General features: G+C 33.1%; 4 protein-coding genes across 8 annotated transcripts; 1 reads left to right on the top strand and 3 right to left on the bottom strand.

Annotated features, from left to right (window-relative positions):
- Positions 1 to 349: 349 nt before the first annotated feature.
- LOC130803099 (50S ribosomal protein L23, chloroplastic-like) lies at positions 350 to 3,462 on the bottom strand. Of its 2 annotated transcripts, none has more exons than XM_057667287.1 (3): positions 3,173 to 3,462; positions 777 to 1,098; positions 350 to 637 (listed from the first exon to the last, which is right to left on the bottom strand). In XM_057667287.1, exons 1-3 carry the CDS (start codon positions 3,366 to 3,368, stop codon positions 541 to 543), a joined length of 615 nt encoding a protein of 204 aa, XP_057523270.1. In that variant the 5' UTR covers positions 3,369 to 3,462; the 3' UTR covers positions 350 to 540. The 2 variants fall into 2 exon arrangements, with proteins under 2 accessions (XP_057523270.1, XP_057523262.1); XM_057667279.1 differs by having other exon boundaries at positions 777 to 1,104; positions 3,173 to 3,461.
- A 1,017-nt stretch (positions 3,463 to 4,479) lies between these two features.
- On the bottom strand, positions 4,480 to 6,439 carry LOC130803093 (serine/threonine-protein phosphatase 7 long form homolog). Its single transcript, XM_057667265.1, has 4 exons — positions 5,702 to 6,439; positions 5,420 to 5,614; positions 4,913 to 5,347; positions 4,480 to 4,833 (listed from the first exon to the last, which is right to left on the bottom strand). The coding sequence occupies exons 1-4, from the start codon at positions 6,320 to 6,322 to the stop codon at positions 4,495 to 4,497; spliced, it is 1,590 nt and encodes a 529-aa protein (XP_057523248.1). The 5' UTR covers positions 6,323 to 6,439; the 3' UTR covers positions 4,480 to 4,494.
- Positions 6,440 to 8,375: 1,936 nt separating this feature from the next.
- LOC130805529 (protein ALP1-like) lies at positions 8,376 to 9,929 on the top strand. Its single transcript, XM_057670300.1, has 4 exons — positions 8,376 to 8,729; positions 8,811 to 9,036; positions 9,113 to 9,495; positions 9,810 to 9,929. Exons 1-4 carry the CDS (start codon positions 8,376 to 8,378, stop codon positions 9,927 to 9,929), a joined length of 1,083 nt encoding a protein of 360 aa, XP_057526283.1.
- A 2,331-nt stretch (positions 9,930 to 12,260) lies between these two features.
- On the bottom strand, positions 12,261 to 20,136 carry LOC130803066 (uncharacterized). Of its 4 annotated transcripts, none has more exons than XM_057667232.1 (9): positions 19,661 to 20,136; positions 18,874 to 19,211; positions 17,480 to 17,579; positions 16,014 to 16,070; positions 15,724 to 15,847; positions 14,693 to 14,775; positions 13,770 to 13,840; positions 13,556 to 13,652; positions 12,261 to 12,679 (listed from the first exon to the last, which is right to left on the bottom strand). In XM_057667232.1, exons 1-9 carry the CDS (start codon positions 19,850 to 19,852, stop codon positions 12,641 to 12,643), a joined length of 1,101 nt encoding a protein of 366 aa, XP_057523215.1. In that variant the 5' UTR covers positions 19,853 to 20,136; the 3' UTR covers positions 12,261 to 12,640. The 4 variants fall into 4 exon arrangements, with proteins under 4 accessions (XP_057523215.1, XP_057523222.1, XP_057523229.1 ...); XM_057667239.1 differs by having other exon boundaries at positions 12,261 to 12,682; positions 19,661 to 20,135; XM_057667246.1 differs by having other exon boundaries at positions 18,874 to 19,288; positions 19,661 to 19,799.
- Between the last annotated feature and the right edge of the window lie 5,157 nt (positions 20,137 to 25,293).

Below are 25,293 nucleotides of genomic sequence, written 5' to 3'. Positions count from 1 at the left end.
CTCCTTTTCTCTTCCCTTTTCTTTCTCACTGACCCCCCATTGTTCCGCCAACCTTTAGCCTCGCCGTCAACCAAAAATGTTCTCATTAGGAGCGTAACATTGTTTTGTCCGGCAATGCTTTTGTTGGTTTGTGTCATCCATTTACATGTTATTAGGAGCGTAAAATGCAAAAAAACAAATTGGAAACAAAGGCTTATGTAGGAAATGTATTCATGCAAAAATCTCGAAATCATATTTCATTTGCATATTACATAAACATTTCTTAAAACTAGCCCAAAACGCACTGAAGGATTGTGTCACCCGTCGTATGAACTCTTTCCTACCCAACTCGACCCGAATTAAGACCATATTATACCAGCTTGAACCTTAGTTATATTGAACGTAAAACACAACACAACGTACAGGAAACATAGAATGAGTAGGTTACACAATGAAAACAAACATTTCACCTTATTACAGCTACAGATTTGAAAGAATGGAATACTTGCTAATTCTCTATTCAAACAACGCTTCAATACTATACATCCAAAATCTCCAGCATCAGCCACTGCTAGGGAAGATTCCTATCTTCTTTGCGAGATCTGAAGCATTGAATTCTCTATTCAACATCACATATGCTTTCTTCGTTCCATCAGGCCTGTAAAATTATAAAACAAGAAATCAAACGTTGTAAGGTGTTTGAAGTTCTGATCCAATTTTTCTAGCAGATTAAATTGTCTGGAGATGGAGATCCATTGAATAATAAGATGCCAGAAAGTAAAAATGTAAACACTCACCTAATCAAAGTATTTACTTTACGAACTTTGACACCAAAAAAGTTAGTAACGGCCTCCCTGATCATCTTTTTGTCAGCACGAACATCAACAGTGAAGAGTAGTGAGTTCTCGTCAGCAATATTCTTAATCGCAGCTTCAGTTATAATGGGGACCTGAAGGATCTGATACACATCAAGTATTCTCCGAGGGTACTTTTCCTTTTTACTTTTCTTTAAGGTTTTTGATTTAGAAGCAGCAGTCTCTTCTGTGGCTGGTGCAACTGCTTCTGTTGCCTGTGCAACGATTAGATCCCTTCGAAAGCTGGGCTTCTTCACTGGAGAAACTGCATCTAAAAGTTCTGTTTGGTTAAAATAATGCTGAGTAACATATAACATGCATCTAGTAATTGCCAAAACTAAAGTTTCTACTTTACACAGTCGAAACACTACATAAACAGAATGACCAACATCCAACTGAAAACAAAATTGACACTTCCGGTCCATTTGAAACCCCATTAGGGATTCATATGCCAAGTACGGTACAAAAGTAATTTTACAATTTACAAGTATATCCTATCAAATTACTCAATTAAAATAGGAGAGGAAGAAGTGAGAACGGAAGATGATGAAAATCATATTTGCATTCAGATGCCTCAATAGGGTCGTTATGTTTCCAACAATGATAAACTAAAAGCATTCAAAAACTACTGTTGGTGAAAAGTCATACTACTATAAATCGCAGGAACCTTTGCATAGATGAATATAATTATGTTCTTTCCTTTACACCCTGCCCTAGATATGAAAACATTCTAGGTGACAAAATGAATATTACTCGACCTCCTAGCACCTTCAACCAGGATGCATTAGAGCGCCTTGCTGTTAAAGCAAGCAAAAGAAGTTTGCAGAGACTATTGCAATAGAAGTTGAACTATCCTTTTGAGCCACATCAGTATAAGCATCAGCATATTAGATAGAAGATTGATGATTTAGGCATTTTGAGGTACACATTTAGCCAAGGATCAAATAGTATGCAGCAAGAAATACAACCTACAGTCATGGTGGTGGGGAACAGCACGTAAGTTATCATGCCAACGGTGTGTCTACTATGCATGTCTGATTTAATTTGGACAAGCTTTGGTATTGTTGTATTTGCACATCAGATTAGACCCTCTGGATTTATGCAAATCAGATATAGTAAACCCCCATCCTTCACTGTGTTTGGTTTGGCGGAAATATTTTTGTTGGAAAAATATTAAAGAAAATTAATTTTTCGTTTGGTTTGATAGAAAAGCATTAACCTAAGAGGAGAGAAATAGAATTATTAGAGATGGAAAATTGGAGGATTATGGTTTTCTATTAATTCTAAAGAGATGGAAAATTATTTTCGGATAAGTATTTTATTTTAAACCTCTATCAATAAATAACGGAAAGTACTCTTCATACAAAACAAGTCTCCATACCAAATAGATAAACACCCCTTAACAACACGGCATCCCTGCCACTTTTGTTTGAATTGAAGGAATTAGAATGAAGAAAACGGATTTAGAGCGACATAATTTCTTCGGTTTTGATAACAAATTTAGAGAGACATTTGAAGAGAAGGAATTCAAAGGGATAAGTTCCTTTAATTTGTTTGATGATCAATTGTCTTCAACATTAGTTTGAATAGAAGGGAATATAGAGAAAAGAAGAAAAGAGAAACAGAAGGATAATATTTCTCGAATTTGGATACCAAAAAAGAAAGGAATGGAAATGAATGGGAGGAACTTGGAAGGGAGATGTCTCTTAAATTTTCTACTTAACAGATCCTTACAACATTAAAAAGAATTGGATGAAAAACTCAATAGTCTTCATCTCCTCCACTCCCTCCTTCCCCTTCTTTCCTTTCTAAAATGCTATCCAAACACATTACAAAAGTGAAAATATTTGGAACAAAAGTGATTTGTCTTTTCCTCACCCTTCCTTTCCCTCTAAAGGAACAAGGAAAGCTTCTCTTGTCATTCCCTCACCTTCCTTTCCCTTCCCTGATTCCTCTCTTCCCGTTCCCTAATTTTCCTTTCCATCTTAAAATATTATCCACTCGTCTTTATCCTCTTTAGTTTAACTGTTAATACTCTATAATTCATTACTCTACGTCAAATCATATGCTCTAGAATGCGAAAATTATATGACATTTTGGAGAGTAAACACTAGAGATTAGAATCATTCAAACTTGAGTTGAGAATAAGATTAAGCGCTAACAAACCAGGATGAAAATTCATGCCCTTTCCACACAAATTAGTATTAGTAAACAGTAAGACAATAAAACAATTGCTACAGAAGATAAGGTTGATAATATTCCCAATTTGAACAAAAGATATTACCAACTTGATAAGAAACTGCACAAGGTATAAAAACAGTGATTGGAAGCGAACATACCATAAAAATTGAAACTATTCTGGGCATAAGTAGCAGAAGTGGCGTGAATATTTGAATTTTTGGAGAAAAAGCGAGAAATTAGGATAGTTTTATGGGGAATTTGAAAGGTAAAAGAGGTAGCAGAGACATTAGGGGAAGGATTGGTGAATGAGAAAGATGAAGAGAGGGAATGGAGATTAGAGGGAACGATGGCCATGGCTTCAACTCAACAAACTAAGAAATGAGAGAGTAGAGATGAGACTTGCTTGATAGTCTAAGTCCGAGATAACTTATCCTCCCTTAGTAGCCAGTATGCCCAGTAGGCAGTAAAGTGACTACTAATACCTCCTCTTTATTGAAAAAGTGAAAAAAAAAAAAACATTTGAATTAATTTCTAAAATAAACTTGGTGAAAATTTATTTCCCAAAATAAGCGTCCGTACATCCAGACCAGAGCTTTGGATAAGTCGCTGTTAGTAACAGCGAAAGAAGGAAAAAAAAAATTAAAATGCCTTAGTCGCTGTTACTAACAGCGACTTAGGCCCTTTAATTTTTTTTTTAATGAAGTAAAGTAGCCGTTGCTGATTAGAAAAATAGCCGTTAGGAACTTGAAAATAGCCGTTGTAATGATGTTCTATAAATAGCTCTATCATTTCCCATACTTCATTATATCAATTCTACATCATTCTTCTTCTCTTAATTTCTAAAGGTAACATTATGTATTATGTTAGTTTTACTTTTAATTTTTAAATGTTAATATAATTTTTGAAAGTTCACTTACGTTACTATATTATATGTATTATGTAGATGTCAAATGAGCATTGTATTGAAGAGCTTTGTGATTGTGGTTATGAAGTTGAGATTAATACAGATTGGAGCGACTTTGATCCAGGGCGTAAATTTGTTGCTTGCCCTTTCTACTTGGTTGACGGATTAGGATGCACATACTTTAGATGGATTGCTCCGGAGGGTACAAAATGGCAGAGAGAGTTAATAATACGGCTTGAAAAGGAAAAAAAGAGCTCAAACATGAGGTATTTAATCTAAAGAAACAAATGGATGATATGGCGCATAGGAAAGAAGAGACTGAAAGGATTATGAGAAAGTTTAAGAAGCCTTCTTAGTTAGTGACGGTAGTTTAACTTAACGAATGAAGTATGTAATTTGATATGAATTTGTTGAACATGATTGCAATTGTGTTGAATGTCCGATAGCAACATCCCTATTTGAACATGATTGGTTGTTTGTTTTTGATTAAATTCATACTACATTCTGAATATGTACAAATGTTGAATATATACAAAATGTCACTAATCTTCAAAATATACAAACACTATTGTAATGCTAATCCTCCTCCTGTACCCTGTCTAATTGTGACGGTTTACGACGCCTCCTACGATAGTAAGATGCAGTCGCATGACGCTCGGGTAGGGGAGGGGAATGATAGTGTGATGATGTGGCACCCTGTGAGGACCCGGCACCGTAGTCCGGGCACGTTAAGTCAACCTCCTCAAGATGAACATCGGCATGATGAGGAGATGAACCGCACTCGTACATAGTGGTGTCGGGCGCAGTCAATTCCATAATGAATTGTTGAAACTGCGTCCCTCGGAGTAAGCCTTGGGCAATCTCCCGTACGGGCTCCTCTTGGGAGGAGCTGATGACTGATGCAATGCCCTGTGCCTGCAGTAAGACTTATGTATTAATGAAATGTTTAAAGTGTTAGTTGTATGGATAATAATCAATGTTGAAGAATACTTACAAAGTGTGTCAACGTCGATGCTGCGGGAGTGTACTGGGCTGCCGCCATGATACCTCGTGGTGTCATCCATTGACGAGTAATGGAGAGGAACCACGGCATGTAATCCGCCGTAGTAGGTGCGCCTTCAGCGTCGATCGGCGCACCTTGGGCCAGCAGCTCTAGCCTGTGCTCCCAACGAGCGACATGGCGCCAGTTGACCTCTAGCCAGTTCTTGGGTTCCCGACCCTTGCGAGAGTGGTGGAACTCCGCTTCTGTGTCACATGGAGGCAGGATGCCCTGTACCATCCCAAATTGGCGCAATACGCGTTCAGGGAGATGCACTTCGACTATGTCGAAGCAGAGCAGAGGTACAGATGCTCTCCACGCCCCTGACATTATGCCCGAGTGCTGAGGCAATGCAGCGTATGCCTCAGGGGGGTAAGGGTCCCATAGAAACTAAACGTGAAAATTCGATTAATAAATTACTCAATGTGATACTTATAAAACAAGTTGTGGTGAAGTTGTTACCTGGTCAGCACGTAGTAGATCGAGTTGATCACGGTAGAACCCCACGCCCGATCCAGTGTGGGTCCTTGTTCGTCTTTCAAAGGACCACCGCGATCCATATGGCACATGCGGGGGAGGAAGCAGTGGTGGCGCAAATGCACCACGTCCCACACTCCTCATCGGTTGACCAATGAGAACATGCTCCCATGCCCAAAGCTATGAATTACCATTATAAGTAAGTAAAAGAGGTACAAAAATATGTAATAAATGAAACAAAACGGTAACATGTAAACTTATTATTACTTGTAGAATAATCAGGGGCCCAGCGATCTCCTTCACGTTCTTCCGTGAAGCTTCACAAAGTCTCCTGTACAGATACGCTAGGGCTGCCGAACCCCAGCTGTACCCGGAGATGACCTCCCATGGCGCATCAACACCGGTGTATTGAGGCCATGACCTCTTATCAATCAACGGCAAGAATATGGATTCATATGTGTTGACATAGCTCTGGGTCGTGTAGCAGGAGTCCACAAAACGCTCGTAGGATAAGTGTCGTTTAATACATACGGCAAGAACATGAGAACAAGGTAAGTGATATATGGAGGGTTTGTTACAAGTGCATTTCATCTCTCTCATATTCATGAATGCAGAAGGAGCAGAAGGAGTTATATTCATGAATGCATTTGTTTCCACAACATTGATATCTTCATTCCCTAGGGGTACCTCTTCTACATATAACTCTAAAGAAGGACTAAGGGTAGACCTTGAATATACCCACATTGCATCTATAGCCTCCTCATCCTCAAGCGGAAAAGCTAACAAATCTCCACTAAGATTGTACTTAAAACTTAAATTGACAGTACTTCTTTTAGTGTCAATGCCAATCCTAGAGCATATAAAATGTTTAAATTCATTCAAATCCATGTATGAATTGCATGCAAACAGTTTACGTCTTCCCCCAACATACTTAACATTGTTACTAGTTGATCGTATTGAACCATTCTAAAAGCATACAACAGTCACACGAAATGAATCAATTTCTACAACAACACAATACAAAATCAATATCACCATCGTGTTCATAAATATATTACCACTACACATTTTAAATTCAACAACAAATTCTCGAACAAACTATTAATTATGAAGATCAAGGCAAATAATAACTACATTCGACATATTCGTAGAGCTTAAGTCTAAATGATCACTATACATGACATACATTTTAAAATCAACACCAAATAGAAAAATTTAAAATTGAACAACAATTAGTAAATTCATAAATTGCAACAATTCAACAACAAGTTGAACAACAACACCAAATAAAAACGTACCTCAATAAACTGTAGATCAACAACAATTAGTAAATTGCAAGTATATGAACCTATATTAATGGGAAAGTTCATTAAAATTCACTAAACCCTAATTTTCCAAAAATTGAAAAAAATCAGAAAAAAAATACCTTAATTCGATGTAGGAAGATTATACAACAAATTAGTGGTACCAACTTCGACTTTGATGAATTTAGTTGAAAGATTGAATGTGATTTTAATGGAGGATAAACGAGGGAGATGTCGAATGAAGCAAAAAAACGCGAACTGAAATGAGGAAGAAGAAGAAACTGGAAAAATAAAACGACTTAAGTCGCTGTTAGTAACAGCGACTTAAGTCTTTTAATTTTTTTTCCCTTCACTCGCTGTTACTAACAGCGACTTATCCAAAGCACTGGTCTGGATGTACGGACGCTTATTTAGGAAATAAGTTTTCACGGAGCTTATTTTGGGAAATAAGTTGTCTAATTGTCTTAGTTTTTTCAAATTTTCCTCTTTATTTAAGTCTTTACTTCAATTCATTGATTGGGTAATTCTATTATGTTTACGGCCACAACCATTTAGGGGGCGTTTGGTTGGGGTATTAATCAAAGGGAAAGGGAATGAAAATACCCCATTTCCTTTGTTGTTGTTTGGTTCCCAATTTCAATGATTTTCTTTAACCATTAAAGTTTTAGGTTTACCCAAATCCAGTTAAACCTCATTCCCCACCTCCCCCATTACTTTCCCATTCCATTCCCTCCTTCATTCATCACCCTCTCCTTTCCAAACCCTACGTAGCATATTGCCGCCATTGTTCTCATCTCTTTCCATTCCTCGTGCCTCCTTCATTACCCTCAAGTTCTCATCTCTTCCTCGCGCGTCCTTCCTCAAGCTGCTGCGCCTGCTGCCGCCATTGTTCGTAGCATTCTTCTCAATCTCGATTTTGCTGCCGCCATTGTCAAATATAAGTTATTCTTGTTGATTTGAATCTCCTTTCTCTTGACTCCTTTTCCTAACTTCTGCTGCTATTTTGATGGATTGGAAATCAGAATCGTGTTCTTGTTGAATCTCTGTTGTACCGCCAATTTTTGATGTTGAATCTCTGTTGTATCGCCATTTTTTAATGTTGCTATTTTGATGTTGAATCTCTTCTTGTATTTCTCTTCACGCCTGTTATTCTTGTTGAATTGTTCCTAATCTCTGAGTCAAATGTAATTTATGTACGAGTGAATGAACTTGCATCAAATTGGATTTCTGTATTTCTGTATGCTTGTTATTCATGTTCTGGGTTGAAGTTGGATTAATTGTTCTGGATTTCTGTACGCCATTGTTCTGGATTTGTTGTTCTACATAGTTTAGTTGGATTAATTGTAAATGAGTTGAAGTTCTTCTACATAATTTTGTTGCTTGATTGTATTTTGATGGGTAAATATCGCCTTTTTGCCTTTTCTGGGTTGTTCTACATAGTTCTTATTGATGTTCATATCTACAGAAAATGGCTAGCATTGGTACTTCTTTGAAAAGGAAGAGAAATTGAGACTGTATTCGGTTCATAATTACTATGATTAATTGTGTTGTGTTGCTACATTTGATGTTGTACTCGATGAGAAAAACTATATACGATTCCCATTATCTTAAGCTTGATAAAAAAAACTAGGAGAAAAATGAGATTGCACAACTTGAATAGAATGATTAGAGAAAGTGACACTTTGTGTAGGAACTATCTTCGTATAAATCGATACACATTTGGTGTACTTTTAGAGATGGTTAGAGATATTGGTGGATTAAATGAAACAAGAAACACATGTTTGGAAGAGATGGTTGCGGGTTTCTTATACACATTAGCTCACCATAAGAAAAATAGAATGATGGGTGCACATTTTTATAGAAGTGGTGAAACTATTAGTAGACAATTTCATGCTTGTTTGTTAGCAATCTTAAAGTTACATGCTATTCTTCTTAAGAAACCAACACCAATACAAGAGGATTGCAACGATGAAAGATGGAAATATTTCAAGGTAAATAAAAACCAACACTTTAATTTGAGATAAAATAGAGAGACTATTACATAATTTAAAGTGATATTGTTTGTTTTGTAGAACTCATTAGGTGCTCTTGATGGTACAATGATTCTAGTGAATGTTCCTTGTGATGATCGATCCAAATATCGGACTAGAAAAGGTACCCTTGCTATGAATGTATTAGGAGTATGTTCACCCGAGATGGAATTTATATATGTCTTACCTGGTTGGGAGGGGTCGGCACACGATGGTCGGATTCTTCGAGATGCTATTTCTAGGCCTAATGGGTTAAAAGTTCCAAAAGGTAATTTGATTGACGTAATAGATTTTATTTGAGATTAACTTAGTAAGAGAGTAATATTTTTTTTTAATTTGTCAAGGTTGTTATTATCTATGTGATGGAGGATATACTAATGGAGAAGGATTCCTTGCACCCTATAGAGAGCATCTTTATCATCTTAGAGAATGGAATAATGGCCCCCGACAACCTCAAACCGCCGAAGAATATTTCAACTTAAGGCATGCAAAAGCTAGAAATGTGATTGAGAGATGCTTTGGATTACTCAAGGGAAGATGGGGGATTCTTAGAAGTCCTTCTTGGTTTAGTTTACAAACACATAGTCGAATTGTACTTGCTTGTGCTTTATTACATAATTTGGTAAAGAGATACATGCTTGCAGAATTTGATGATGAGGACTTGTTTGAGGAAAATGATAGTGATGATAATGAGGAAGATGATGTGGAGTACATAACCTCCATTACTGTAACCGATCCATGGACGAATTTTCGAAATACAATGGCCCAATATATGTTCAATGATTGGAGGGCTAGACACCGCAGACTTACTTTGTGATGTTATTCCTTTTTATTTAAAAAAAAATTGTTTCTTGTATTTGAACTTCAAACTTGTATGTTTATTTCATGCTTGATTTTTTTTTCTTGTATTGGACTTGAGGAAAATTTCCTTTGTTTACTTATATTGAATATTTCTTGGTTAATTCCATTTTTATATACATGCAATTTTGTTTGCTATGATCAATATGGTTCAATTTTGTTTACTTGTATTGAATGTTATAGAGGATGGATGAAAGTAGTGCTAGTGGAGGTGGAAAGGGAAAAAACAAACGATTTTGGACTGCCCAAGAAGATAAAGTTCTTGTGGAAGCATTGTCAGAGCTAGCTGTTGATCCTCACTAGAGGTGTGAAAATGGATTTAGAAGCGGCTACATGGTTCGCTTAGAGGAGCTCATAGGTAAGGCTTTTCCTGGTTGTGGTTTGAAGGCTCTGCCACACATTGATTCTCGACTGAAGACACTTGTAGCCAAGTTTAGAGCTATTTCTCAAATGTTAAATATAAGTGGATTCGTTTGGGATGATGACAAAAAAAAATGGTTTCTGTGGATCGGGCTGTTTATGACGAGTTTTGCAAGGTATGACAACCTTTGTAGGGTCATTTTAATTATGTTTGAGATTATTTGATGATGTTGTATATTTGATCATTTTGAGATTTTTTTTGTTTTTCAGAATCATCCGAATTGCAAAAACCTTTTTGGAGTTTCATTTCCGCACTTTCATGAACTCATGAATGTTTATGGCAAGGATTATGCTACTGGAAAACCAGCTGAAGATTATGTTGAAGCAATCAAGAATTTGCAAAATATTGCCCCTCCACAGGTTACACTTGATTCAAGTGATGATGAGGGAATTGCTGCTAGTGGTAATGCCACTCAAACTGTCACTTCTCCTCCTGCAAAAAAGATGAAGACTGAAAAAACTTCTAAAAGAAGTAAGACCGGAAATGTTGGTGAAGGTAGTTCTAATGAATTGGCTAGCTTACAAGCATTCATGAAAGACATGAATGTTCATCTTTCAACTATGGCAAATGTGATGGCCCGCACTGATGATCGTGAGCAAAAAATAGTTGAAAAGACTGAGCAAGTGTTAGAGGAACTACTCTCTTTCAATTTAGAAGGTGTAACTCCTAACCAAGTTTTTGAAGTGGCTAACATTCTAACCGCACAACCAAACAAGCTCCTGATATTTTCAAAGTGTCCCGACGCTTTGAAAAGTGCTTATGTTAAGAGTCTTCTTGGAGGAAATAGTAATGCTTAGATCTAATGTTGTGGTTGCAAAAATGATTTTGAAAGGACTAGAACACTTTTGGTATGTATTTTGATCTACAAACAAGTGATTATATGTAATCAATCGAGCTAGGTTATTATTTAGAGTTATGTTTTTTTTAAAAATAAGTTTTTCAAGTTTATCACATAACAACTAGTTATTTTTGGAAAAAATATAAAAGAATTTAAAAACTCAAAGTTTGATTCCTTAACTTGAACCAAACAGTCACAAAGGGAATCAATGAGCAGTTCATTCCGTATCCTGAACACAACCAAACGACTAGGCTAAATTAGGGGAATCCATTCCTTTCTCCTTCATTCCCTTTCCTCATTCCATTCCGATTCCCTTGTGCGAACCAAACGCCCCCTTAATTTAATCATTTTGACTCTTTAAGAATTTAAATCATTTTTTTGAAAATAAATTCTTATTTATTTTGAGTTTATTTTATTTTATTTTTTTTGAAAAAAAATATTAACACTCATAACAACGTTAAATATTTTCTCAATTTGTGAGTCTTGAAAATAGTCTAATAAGTGTTTATTTCGACCGAATTTTTTAAGTACAAGCCCCACAAAGTTGATCATAACATCGATTTTTGAAAAATTCTATTAGCAGTAGTAAATATGGTGTTAAATAGCCTAATAATTTAGACTAGACTTTGAAAGTATGTATTCCATAAGGATAATTGTGGCATCCGTTTAAAAAAAAAGACAAATAAATACTATTTAGACAAAACTTCCACGCCTCAAAATTTTAAAAAACGTGCACCATACGAGTGACTAATGTTTTCTTAAAAAACAATTAGCACTAGTAAAGACGATATCAAATATTTTCTCAATTATACAGCTTCGAAAATAGACGAATAAGTACTCATTTCAACCGAGTTTTCAAAATGCATGTCTGATAATGTGATTGTGACGTCCGTTCATCGAAAAAAAATCATTACTATGTGAAAAATAACTAAAGATGATTTTAAGATTATTAAAACTTATATTTAAATAATTTTAAATTATAATTCAAATTTTATGAGGTTTAATTAAGAAAATAAAATTAGTTAATTAATTACTTTATTTAAAAAGATTTTTAACCAAAATAATTAATTAATTACAAAATTTGAACTATATAATGGAAAAAAATAGTAATTAAAAAGTGATTTGAAGTCAAAGTTAAAATCTATATCTAACAGTTCATCTTCAATTAAAACCACAGAAATTTGATAGCTCGACAACATTGCTTATGTTTTTTATTTTTTCATGACTATGCACACCTAAAAAAAATAAAAAAATAAAAAAAAAAAAAAAAACTAAAGGCATCTTTTTAAGAAAGGGTCCATTCCAGCAATATGTGGGGGACATCATAATATTAGGGGTAGGGGTTGTTTGGAAATTTCAAATGGAATACATGATTATTAATTAGGATATTTGGGTATTAGCCTTTAATAATTAGTCCATATGTTTAGATATGTCTAACAGAACACTTGTTGAAATTACAACACATTGTTGTATTGAGATTTGAGAATGAAATACAATCAAGCCTAACTAAAACTAATTAAGTGGTTAACTTTCATCATATAAAATACAAATGCATGCAGACTGCAACGAATAAATAATTAGATACATCTTTTTCAGAGTGGAAAATTAGATTACCATGTCAATGTCCTAACTCCTAACTAATATACACTACTAACTACTAACTACTAACTACTAACTACTAACTACTAACTACTAACTAACAATCAAATGTTGTTCACTCTGCAGAATCAGAATCAGAATCAGAATCATCTTCTATCAACATCTCGACTCCAGCTTAGGTGGTAACATCCTTATCTACTGGAAAGTGGAAACCAAAGCACACATGTGCATCAGTTTTTCTAAATCAATCAAAACAACAGTTGCTATTCTTTTTATCCATGTAAATCAAGAGAAGGGGAGAATTCATAGCATAGCTTTAGCAAACAAGGCGGTAAAGAACCCCCTTAAGCACAATTTGCTTCCTAAAATACTACTAAACGAAAAATCGACTATAAACACCAAGAATTAACAACACTTGTCGCAGACTACCGAGTCCTAATTAATGGAATTGCTAGAATGCAGCGCCAGAGGTTTAAAGTTGAAGGGTTGATGTAGTAGGCAAAACTAGGCATCGAGAGGGGCATGAAGGAACTCGGGCAACACATGATGAGAGGAGGGAAGGTGAATCTAATGTGGCAACCAATTTCATAATAACTCACTCCTAGACAACTTTTTGTTATCACAAGGATAACATTGCCTTCCGATCCTCAAAACCCCGCATGAGTACGAGCCACCTAATGTGAAATTGAGGTAATGAAATATCAATGCACTCATCAAAAGTTTCTCAACATTTGTAATTTAGATAAATAGTACTCCCTCGTTTTCTCTTTCGGCAAATTTACATCAAATGTCTTATTCCCTTATTCGGTAACATTTTCTATTACTTGTACTCTCATAGGATCCAACAACTTACACAATTGCCGTTAAATTATCTCTTTTTCTCTTACTCCTTTCATGCGATTCCCTCCATTTTTCTTAAAATTAATGCATTATCAAATGTGACATTTGATTAGAATAAGAGGGAGCACTAATATTTTTTATCTGATGTGGGAATAGTGTTGCAAAGCACCAAGACTACAAGGCATGAAATGCAATTTACTAATTAACAAAAGTCTTTATATGAGAACCAACCGAATTTGTACGTGGCAAAAGACTATCTGCGAGATATTGATCAATACATAATGAAAGCTCTTGCATCTGGCCAATTTTTCCAGAAAGCTCTCTCATGCTGCAGTAGTTCAAAGATTCCAATTAATAAACCGAAATAAACACAGGAACTTTGTTCGCTAATGAATAATAATAATACATACTGAACTCCTTCAAAAAAGAATAAAACAATACATACTCATTTATCATGGTATTAATATTATTAATGTTGTCTCTTGCACGACAGAGGAGGTCAATGTTATCCTGCAACTGAATAAACAAATTCATTAGAATGATTACCAACCATAATCAGATTAAAGACCTCCCCCTCTTCAAAGGGTAACAATGAGAACACCCCAGTTGATCATTATACAGTGAACAAGACAAGTACAGCTTGATAGTATAAAGAAGGTCACATATCACATATAGAGCAACGAGAATACTTGAACTTCGGCTCAATACACAATAGAATAGGATCTGATTAAACGAATGAAAACCCATAGTTTAAAATAATACTAACTTTTCTAGCCCAACTTGCCCAATAAAATGAAAAATCTAAAATAAATGGGTCGGGGGCAGGGCGTGTCAAAACACATTTAAACATTTTTCTAGCCCAACTTGCCCCACCGAACACCTATAGTCTGAAGATTCAACATCAAAGGGTACAAACTCAAGCTTTAGGGTACTGAAATTGGTATTTTAACATAGGATTATAAGATTCAAGAAACTTCTCTCCAATTACTCTGCACCAATCAGCTAAGGGGCAATACAAATGGGAGATTTAGCTATGCCTTATGATTGCATAGGTTTTGAACATTACACCAATCAAGGTTGAGCTTTTCTCTTGCTAGATATGCAACACACAAGATAAGTACTTTAATACATTTGTTCTATATGAATGATCCTCCCTCGAGCATACTAGTTGGCCAGCTTATAGAGAGAGAAAAAAAAATCATTTCGAGCTTTTTTTACATTTCATCCAATCACATTTTAGATTTAAAGGTTTAATTAATTGATGATTTCCAACCGCAGAATTCAGAATTTAGCCAGTTCTTTCAGTTGTTTGTTCAACATCAGATTCAAAAAAAAACCTCGTCTGCATTTCAGGAGGGATAAGCTCACCTTGTACAATGAGAAGTTACTGTTAATTAGATTTAAGGTTTGAACATTCTGCTCCAATAGCTGCTTTGCTTTGCTGGTCAAAACTGTTTAACATAAAAAATCCAAGCACGTAATTCCAATTAGCACAAAATGGAAAGTGCATCATAATAGTTACAGTATTAACAAGGCTTCAAGCTCAGCCAACTGCAAAGACTTGAGAAATTTTAAAAAATATAAATGAAAATTTTACATATAAATGCAATTATCAATACACTGTCAAATATACTTCAAGGTCTAACCACTTCCGCTCCGACAGAGGAAGGTTCATCAACCAGATGGTTGTTCAACTGGCTACTCACAATGTAAAAAATATGTATTTAGGCATACCTAAAAAATTTTATTCGACATAAAATATGTTTCTTAAGAGAATATGGAGCAAGTAAAAGTGTTTCCATATCAAACACAACCATGTAAGCCTAGTCCTTTGTTGCTCACTAGAAGCTAATAGTGGCTCAACTGAATGATTACATCACATGAGTTAATGCTCTTACAAAAAAGCTTCTCTTATCAAACAATGGCATAGGCCTTATTCTAATAACATCCTATAAACATCAAGCACTATACATGCCAAAACCCATAACGGCAAGGTGATTGAAAATCTAAAATAATGGATATACACGTTTTCTTACATGTATTAGTCATTGCGATTTGAAAATACAAGTGAAAGAATAAAAATTAGGTTAAGCTAACATATAAGAGGATGCAAGAAAATTCTATCACCTCAATGTCAGTAAGTGGCTCTCACCAAGGCACTGTTGGAGGGGGGGTCAGATACACGCAATTCTATCCATATTAGTAATAAGTAAGAGCAAAAAGGATGTTTCTGATTGACCCTAGTTAGCAAACATCAATTGCAACTTTACACAAATAAGTAGACGTGATTAAATGAACCGTTTTGATAGAGTCCACAAACCAAAAACTGCAAATCTTTGCCATGATCAAAAGTTACAACAAACCACAAACACTGGATTGTAAAGAGCTTGAAAACAGACCTTTGCAGTTTACATGCTGCTTCTGGTCCATCTGGTCTGATTGATGAGAATATGGAGTCATGTTCGTGCTAGGCATAGAAGTCGAAGGCAAATTACGCTTTGAAGATGATTCCATGAACTTATCCTGAACTTTCATAGTTAGTATGTTCATTGTCATGAAACTTTTAACACCAAACCATTTAAACAATCAAAGCACTGAAAGCGTGTTTTGTGAAAAGTTTGGCCTGTATATTTTCACCTAGGATACAATAGACTCTCTTAAAAATAGAAAAATTTCAATAAAACCATACCTTTCTGTAATTACCCTTTTTTCCTGAGTGATATTCCTCTTGTTTTTTCCGCTTTCTCTGTGGAAATACAATTTTATAAATAAGAACCAAATATATCTCTCTCAAACAATGCTTTTAGACAATACTATGAAAAAGAAAATACGTTAAATTCCTAAGACCTACATTTCACAAATGCATAATCACGACATGGCCCAATATATGAGTTTCCATTAGAGGAAATGTAAAATACAAAGTGCACAATAACCTTACTAATTAGTAGGTGAATATAAGGAAAGGATGCAATGTGACTTTGTATTTCCTTTCAATCATATCTAACAACGAGAGAGATCCAAAGTTGAAACCATAATCATTGCTTCAAACAAAAAATTAAAGCTGAAAAGAGATAAGAATCTAATTTATAATGGGAAAAGATCTTTAAACATTCTTTGTTTCAGTAAAGAACCAAAGAAAGAAAAGACGATCATCCTCAATTCTAAAGTTGATTGGTGTGAGATGAAGGCATATGATTTGCAAATAGAAAAATACCAACTCATTCACAAATTTAGCACAGATCAATAGTGGAATGCTTCCGTTTATCAAAAATATTTAAACAAAATCCACCTTTTTTGTACATCTCTAAGCTCTATAACATTGGGCATTTTATAGAGGAACTTGAAAATACTTTTATGAATTTTGCTCAAGTTCCAACTTCGTACTGAATAGCTCTTTTCAAAACACACAAGGCTTAAACCCAAGTACTCAATCCAACTAGTCTATATAATGACTGAGACAAAACTTAGACTACTAGACTAGATTGGTCAGCTCTCCCAACAAGAAAAGTTGGATGTGTCATTCAAAGGAAAAAAGCACACTCACATAATGAACAAAAGACCAAATGGAGACACAAAATTTCCCTCATAATAAGTCTTAATAACTAAGTTCGAAAAAGAGCTTAAAGAAAGATTAACTCAGCGCAAAAACAATTACCCCTTCACTGAACTATGACTATTATAAAGGTTTTTGAACCTAACACAATAGTGCAAAAGAAGGCCGCAATGTCATTTATGGCCGATCCCCTTTCACATGTCAAATGGATTTTCACTCAATCCATCACTAATATTGTCCTACTTATTAAATATTATTAAGTAAACATTTAATTTCCAATTAATATACTTTGCGAAACTTCTCGTTTTATCCTATCTTTAAAAGTAAGAAATCAGAGCTACTGTTAATAATAAATAACACTACTAAACCTGGGTGATATCCCTATATTAAAAATAAACAAACAGAATAATGATGTAGTTTACAGATTCTGTAATTCCTAGCTTAGAATGCTATATGGAAACCTATACCATAATTCAATTAAAACACATAAAAATCAACAATTTTCCCCAAAACACTAGAAGCTGCCTAAAATTTCATGTTCCATGACATCTCTTAAAGATGAGGGAGAGAATAGTAGAATATGCAAAAGAATGACAGCATACCGTCATCCACCGACATCTAAGAGCAACATCGCGTACAGTTTTATCCCGCAAAAGGGCAGCAATTTTGATATACTTCATGATACTAGGCTCATCCTTATACCTGATGGTTCACATTCGAAAATACTGTAGTTAGTTTCAAGAGTTTTCCAATAACCAGAAACTGGTAAATATAGGATTAGGCATAAGCCAAAAACATTAACCATTTCACCACAATAACCCTATCACTTTAAAAGGCTTGATGCATATTGTTTCTTTTTGCTAGGGTGTATGATATACCTTTTTTTTATCTTTCTTTCTCTCTACATTTATCTCATAACTATCATGGAACACAGTCGACACTCAACTCTCCCACAAATTTCACATCTACTCTCCTAGATGCCAAAATGATATAGTCCCCAATACTACACTCCTTCCTACACTGTTAAATCTGACCAATTAAAGAATAAATACCACAATTAAACGCAGATTCAAAGCCTAATGACCAAACCAATTGAAAAAGTGCCCATAATGTTCATTGTGAGTTGCAATTATATATCAAATTTTTCTCTTTCACCTCCCTCTGTCACTATCTCCTTAAATTTGCAATATTCAGTCTAAAATGCTGAAAATTATGGTGACGACTTCTTACAGGCGGTGAGAATGAGGTGGATGTTCATGTTACTTCTCCAAATGTTGAGGATGATAGTGAAAATTCTAAATGTGTGCCTTGGTTTGAATGGCAACATAGGGCTTGTGTTAAGATACAACTATCCAAGAGCATACTTGTAGTGAGTCAAGATTGCAGAAGCAATGGTCTGATCATGTGATAGTTGTTGTTGCAGATGGTGCAAGAATTTCGTCTAACAAAAAGCAATAAAACAGTAGTGGGAAACTAAAACTCTGTTGGTGGACAGATGAATTAGGACATCTCTCTGTGCAGTAAATCAGTTCAGTTTAAGCAATGAAAAGAGAATATATATATTCTCAGTCAAACGCTTCCAAAGGAAATAGAGTGCAAAACTTTTTTCTCACATACCTAAACCTAAACAACTTCTAAACTTTTGTTTACAAAATGTCTAGCAAAAAATTCACTCCACAAAGGAATAATCTCTTAAAGACCTAGCAACGGGTAAAGCAAAAAAAATTCCAGCAGATAAGCAATTTGAAGAATATAATAAACACTTGAAAGATAGTCAATATTTCAAAGATCAAATAGAAGAAACTCCCAAAAATTTCATTTTCATGTAGCCAAAAGTTGGAAATCTGAGCATAAAGTAAGTTTCATCAGATACTCTAAGAGCTAAAGAGTAATGACCATTAATTTTGCACAAAACATACGTTGAGATTGCAATCGACAAAGACAAGTTGACGCTAAAACTTTCAACCAGCAAAAGTGACAAGAACAGAATACTAACTTTACAAGACCTTCCTCCAACTTGAATTGTTCTTCCTCGGTCCACTCAACAGCAAGACTTGCATCATGATTTAACCCAGGAACTGAATCCAAAAGAAGAGAACTAGTTGAATTACCAGCTGTTGTTGTGCTAGGACTGCTACTACCAATGGTGTTAGAACTATCACAATACATTAGGTTCCCATTACTAGCATTCATCCCATGATAGTGACCAATCGGAATCATCTCAGACGTGCTATTCACAGCCCCCGACTGAAAAGATATGGCATGTCGGTGCATAATAGAGCTTAAAGCATCTTCCCGGTGAAAGTTGGTATTATACCCAGCAGCCATCTCAACCTTCACTCACCAAAATTTACAAATACATCACCAGAAAGAACCCTACTGTATGTTGTCACATTGCGTGAACTCTACACCTAGTAAACATGTCAATTAAAATTCTGAAACAAGAATTACTCAACAAAAATGCAACTAAATTTCTTTACCTCACAGTCATATAATCATATAGAAGTAAAGTCAAAAACACAATTAAAGAGCTAAAATATTAAATAAATGCCAAAAAGACTGTAATTTTCGAATGAATTCAAACATAAGAGCATAAAACTAAAAAGGCCCACAAAAAATTGAATAAGGAGGCCAAGTAAAAATATGGCTCAGACAACTTCAAAATTGGAGCATACAATAACATACAAACGATGCTAATCAAAGAAGCAAAAAATCTTCATTTAAACAAGTAACAAAACCCTAATGAATGGGAAATATGAGGAGATTATGAAGAGAGAAGATACCTTTAGAAAGGGAGCGAAAAGCAGAACATCTGGGTAATAGATAGGAGCCCTAATCAGATGTGACCCAGAAAATAATAATACCCACAAACCCAAAAAAACGCCAAGTAAAAGCTTCGCAGCGTCAAAGTATTTTCTCCCACTAACTTTAATTCTGAAACGAGTAGAAAGAAAGAAAGATGGAAAAGAAGGCATCCATCATTTCATCCACCAATGGGGAGGCGAAGAAACGAGGCAAAAAGGTTGGTGGGGATGGAGAGAGAGAGAGAGAGAGAGTAGGAAGTGAAAGAATGCGCTGGTGAAAGAGAAAATAAAGAGGAAAACTGTTGTTTGAAGAATGATGAAGAGTAAGTGTTGCAATATCTTGAAATTCAGCAATAGTGAGAATCCCAATTCCCAAGAAGGCATTTTGATGCCCATTATTGTGGAGCATTAGCCTCCCTTTTACAATGCCCAATGAGTTCATTTACTTTATCCGTTCATTATTCTGATTTTTCACATGGTTTAATATATTAATTTAATTATTATTATTTTTAATTATTATAAATAATTAAATATAAATATTTAATATTAAAATTTTTATATTTAGTATTATCAAATAAAATCTTACCTGATTATATATTGACTTATAAATTAAAAATTAATTATAAATTAAGATTAATGAATAATAAATAGTATGTTGTTTCTAATATTGCAAATAATTTAAAATAAAGCAATTATTTCTTAAAATTTATTTGAAGCTTTATTAAAATAGATCAAGACAAGTATGAGATAATAACATTTTGGAAATATATTCATACTCCCTCCAATTCAGTTTAACATCTCATTTATTTTATGCACTCTATTTAATGAATTCTATTTAATGCACTTATTCAATCCTTAATATCTTTAATGTGCATTATTAAAAATTATAGAAAGTTGATATGAATAATCCTTGCATTGAGGCGAATCAAACAAGATCCCACATGACTATGTTTTAACTTGTAGTTTAATAATAAAATATAAATTACGAGTAAAAAATAAGTAGTGTCCAAAAAGTAAATGGGACATTAGTGCTGAATCGAAGGGAATATAAAATTTTTCATTAGCACCGTCTATATCCCACATTGACATAGCCATCATATCAGCAACAAAATTCCCCAATTCCCCTTTTTAGGTATATAACTACATTGGAAATTAACAAACTAGAACTTAACATAAGGTAATACTCATAAACTTTACCTAATAAAATAATTTTTAGAAATTATCTTTTAATTATTTAAATGTAAACATTTAATGTTTAAATTTGATCCTCAAATTTAGATTTCAAATCAGAAATTTCAAATTGGTCAAAGTTGCTTATATTTATATTTTCTTTGTTTAATTATACTTGAATGTTTGACTTTTTACACATTTTAAGTGTTGTTTTGATTATTAACATATTGAATTATGTATAACTAAAAATTATAAAAGTTAATATCAAGAAAATATGCGATTAGATGATTTAAACAAGATCTTATTTGACTATAATTTTTTTGTACACATTAGCTACAATATATAAAATAAATTTGAACGATAAACATTATCAATAACCATAATATAGCAAGAATTTCGAAATAGAATAAATATCGAATCTTTCAAATTCAAATTCAATGTACAATGTTTTAAAATTAAAAGCATCTCAAACCCTGAACTATGAATAAAAATTACATTCTCTACAATCAATTATCAAATTTTCCATCATTTCAATCTGAAACAAACACGCATTTTGATTTTTCACTTTCTCCACCATCAACAATACCAGAAAATAGGCCAATTAGTTAATTTTGCAGTTAGCTCGAAGGAGAAAAATATCACAATTATAATGTTTCTTCTAACTTGTGGTTCAAACAGGGAGATGACCATGAAAATAGGTTGTTATGGTGTTCACTTTCCCATTCTAATTATAATGTAATTATTTTGTAAATTTGTTATTAATATTGGTATTCACGTGTTTTGGATATTTAGATATTAAATATTTTTGAGTTATTTCTCATATGATAAAGGAGTTATTTGTTGAATATTTTGGGTTTATTCTTATTTTCATTATCTTAACCTTACAATGGTTTTGTTAATGCATAGTGTGGCGGTAAAGTAACTTGGGGCCTGTTTGGTATTAAGATTTTCAGTCTCACAAATGGAATCACATATCCGTTATCGTTTATAAATGTTTGTTATTTAGGTAAAGTAACCGTTTACGTTTCTTTAGAGTAACTAATACCGTTACTCCATTACTTCAATCTATTCCGCTGTAACAATTCTTTTCTAGCACTTTGATTCCCCTACAAAAAAACACTAACTTTTCGACTGTCCAAAACATTCGAAAATCAGTCTATATAGAGCTATACCGACTGATTTCCAACTATTTTGAGATAGTCTATTCAGAATGGTCAGAATTTCATTTTAGTCAGAATTTCATTTTAGTAGGAAAACAATTGGAAGTTCCGACTAAACATGGTTAGTTAGAAAATTAGTCGGAAATTCCAACTACCAAGTTAGTCAGAAAATAGTAAGAAATTTCCAACTAATTTCCTACTAATAATTAGTTGGACAACACTATTTCAGAATTTATCCCTAAATGACAATAAAAGGTTTTTTAAAACTTTCCGACCACCAGGTTGGTCGAAAAAAAAGGAAAAAAAATGGATGAATGAATGTGCCACATCATACCCATGTGGCCCCCATGTCACGCCCAACACCTCAATAATCAGCTTACACACAAATGTATTGGGAAAGGTACGAACGCAAGACATTTGTATCATTAGTATAATTAGTTGTATAAGTATATTACCACTAGTATTAGTAGATTATTTAGTACTTTATTAATTATTTAGCCGTATTAGTCATATTAGTGCATTATTAATACTTTATTAGTTATTTAGTTTTATTAGTTGTATTAGTTATTATTAATCGTATTAGTATATCATTATTATTATTATTACTCCCTCCGTTCTTTTTTGATTTTCCACTTTGGGTTTTTCACACATATTAAGGAAGATAGAATTTTTGGGTTGTAGTGAGTATTATTTTAATTAATAGTAGTGTAAAGTAATGATTGTATTGGAAGTATGATGTTGTAGTGGTTATTATTTTAATTAAATAGTAGTGTGAAGTAATGATTGTATTGAAAGTATGAGAGAGAAAATAATTATAAATAAAAGAAAAGGGGTACATTAAAAGAAAAGGGTGGGTTTTAAGGGGTAAAAGTGAGATAAAAACTTTCTAAAAATAAAAAGTATTCTAAAGTGGAAGAACTTTTGAAACTACCCGTTATAGTAATGTGAAAGATTAAAAAAGAACAGAGGGAGTATTATTTTGGAAATTGAGATTTTTCATTTCACCAAAACAAAAACAATACAAAACAAATCGGGAAACACACTCTAACCTGATTATTGTATGAGTGTGAAACGGGTATCCACCTTCTAGGAAGGGTTGCACCCTCTCACTCTTATTATTATTATTATTATTATTATTATTATTATTATTATTATTATTATTATTATTATTATTATTATTATTATTATTATATATATATATATATATATATATATATATATATATATATATATATATATATCATAAATCTAGAAAACAATACAAAATGTACCAACACTCTATTCAACCAACCCCTATATTGCATCAGTATGAAGAAGGAAGAATTAGGGAGAAGAACAAAGTCCAATACAGGTCAAAACAAGAAACAAAACGAGACCTAATCAGCTAAATTTACATCAATGGCTAAGACCTTAAGACGAGCTTGGACATCGAGCCTAACATGTTCAGCTACTAATTCGATCTTCCTGACAAAGCCCAACCAAGTAGCTTCATCACGGAATTTCCGAACATGATAGGATAGACAAGCTATGATGGCTATGACTACTCCTTTCATAGATTTGCAAAGCTTCCATTCCAAAAACTAGTTGCGGATGACTTATGTCCCCTGTGTGGCGTGTATTCTGAGACAGTTGATCATTTATTCTTCCAATGCTCTTTCAGTCGTTCCTGTCTACAACTCTTTCAGTCCTGGCTTGGGGTTCGGTATTATTATTATTATTATTATTATTATTATTATTATTATTATTATTATTATTATTATTATTATTATTATTATTATTATTATTATTATTATTATCATCGAATTGGTGCATTATTAGTCGTATTAGTATATCATTAGTATAATCTTAGTTGTATTAGTATATAATTAGTCGTATTAGTGTATTGTGAATAGTATTAGTATGATTAGTCGTCTTACTATTAGTATTTCGTATTAGAGTAGTATTTGTATTATTATTAGTTGTATTAGTATATTATTAGTTGTATTATTATTAGTACTATAAGTATATTACTACTCGTATTAGTGCATTATTAGTTATTTAGTTGTATTAACTATTATTATTATTATTGTTGTTGTTGTTGTTGTTGTTGTTGTTATTATTATTATTATTATTATTATTATTAAATATAGTATGTATTAGTTGTAATTAGTCGTCTTAGTATAGTATTAGCTAGTCGTATTAGTGTATTGTTAGTAGTATTAATATGTAATTATTCGTATTAGTCAAATTAGTCGTGTTATTATTATTATTATTATTGTTGTTGTTGTTGTTGTTGTTGTTGTTGTTGTTATTATTATTATTATTATTAAATATAGTATGTAATAGTTTTAATTAATCGTCTTAGTATAGTATTAGCTAGTCGTACTAGTGTATTGTTAGTAGTATTAATATGTAATTATTCATATTAGTCAAATTAGTCGTGTTATTATTATTATTATTATTATTATTATTATTATTATTATTATTATTATTAATAAATGTAGTATTAGTCGTAACTATTAGTCTTAGTGTAGTATTAGTATGTAATTAGTGGTATTAGTATTAATATAGTATTAGTTGTATTAGTATATAATGAGTTGTATTAGTGTATTATTAGCTTATTAGTATATAATTATTCGTAGTAATGTATTATTAGTCGTATTCGTGCATTATTAATGTATTAGTAGTCGTATTTGTATACTATTAGTCGTATTAGTGTAGTATAAATATCTTATTAGTTGTATTAATTTGTAATTAGTTGTACTATTGTAGTATTATTATTAGTTGGAGTGAATTAATGACGAGAGACAAAATAATAATACACAAACAATAGAAAATTCAGTTAAACAAGATAAACAAATTAATATAATGAATCAAAATATACTTTTCGAGCTACAACAAATTAAACTAGTAAGGCAAGTTAAACAAAATAAATAGGATTTGAGCATTTTAGTCAAACAAAATAAATAAAGTTAATACAAACCAAAGTAAATAGATACAAATTTCTCAAAAAAAAAAAAATAATAATAAAAGATTACAACCGAAAATTAATAAGACCAACTAACTAAACAAATGAATTTACAAACCCAAAATAAATAAGTTGGCAGACTAACCAAATTACATAAAAAATTGTAAAAAACATTTAAAATTAATTCAGTCAATTTGGTCGGAAATTTTTCCGACTAAATTTAGTCGGAAATTAATCGGAAATATTAAATTTAAGATTTTCCTTTTTTTTCCAATTTAAAATTGCAACCAAAAATTAATTCAGTAGCAATTTAGTCGGAAGTTCCGATTAACGCC

This window comes from Amaranthus tricolor, chromosome 2, assembly GCF_026212465.1.
Source record: "Amaranthus tricolor cultivar Red isolate AtriRed21 chromosome 2, ASM2621246v1, whole genome shotgun sequence".
In the NCBI taxonomy this organism is placed as follows: Eukaryota; Viridiplantae; Streptophyta; class Magnoliopsida; order Caryophyllales; family Amaranthaceae; genus Amaranthus; species Amaranthus tricolor.
Note: the sequence above shows the minus strand (reverse complement) of the source record. Positions and strands in the feature narration are given on the sequence as shown.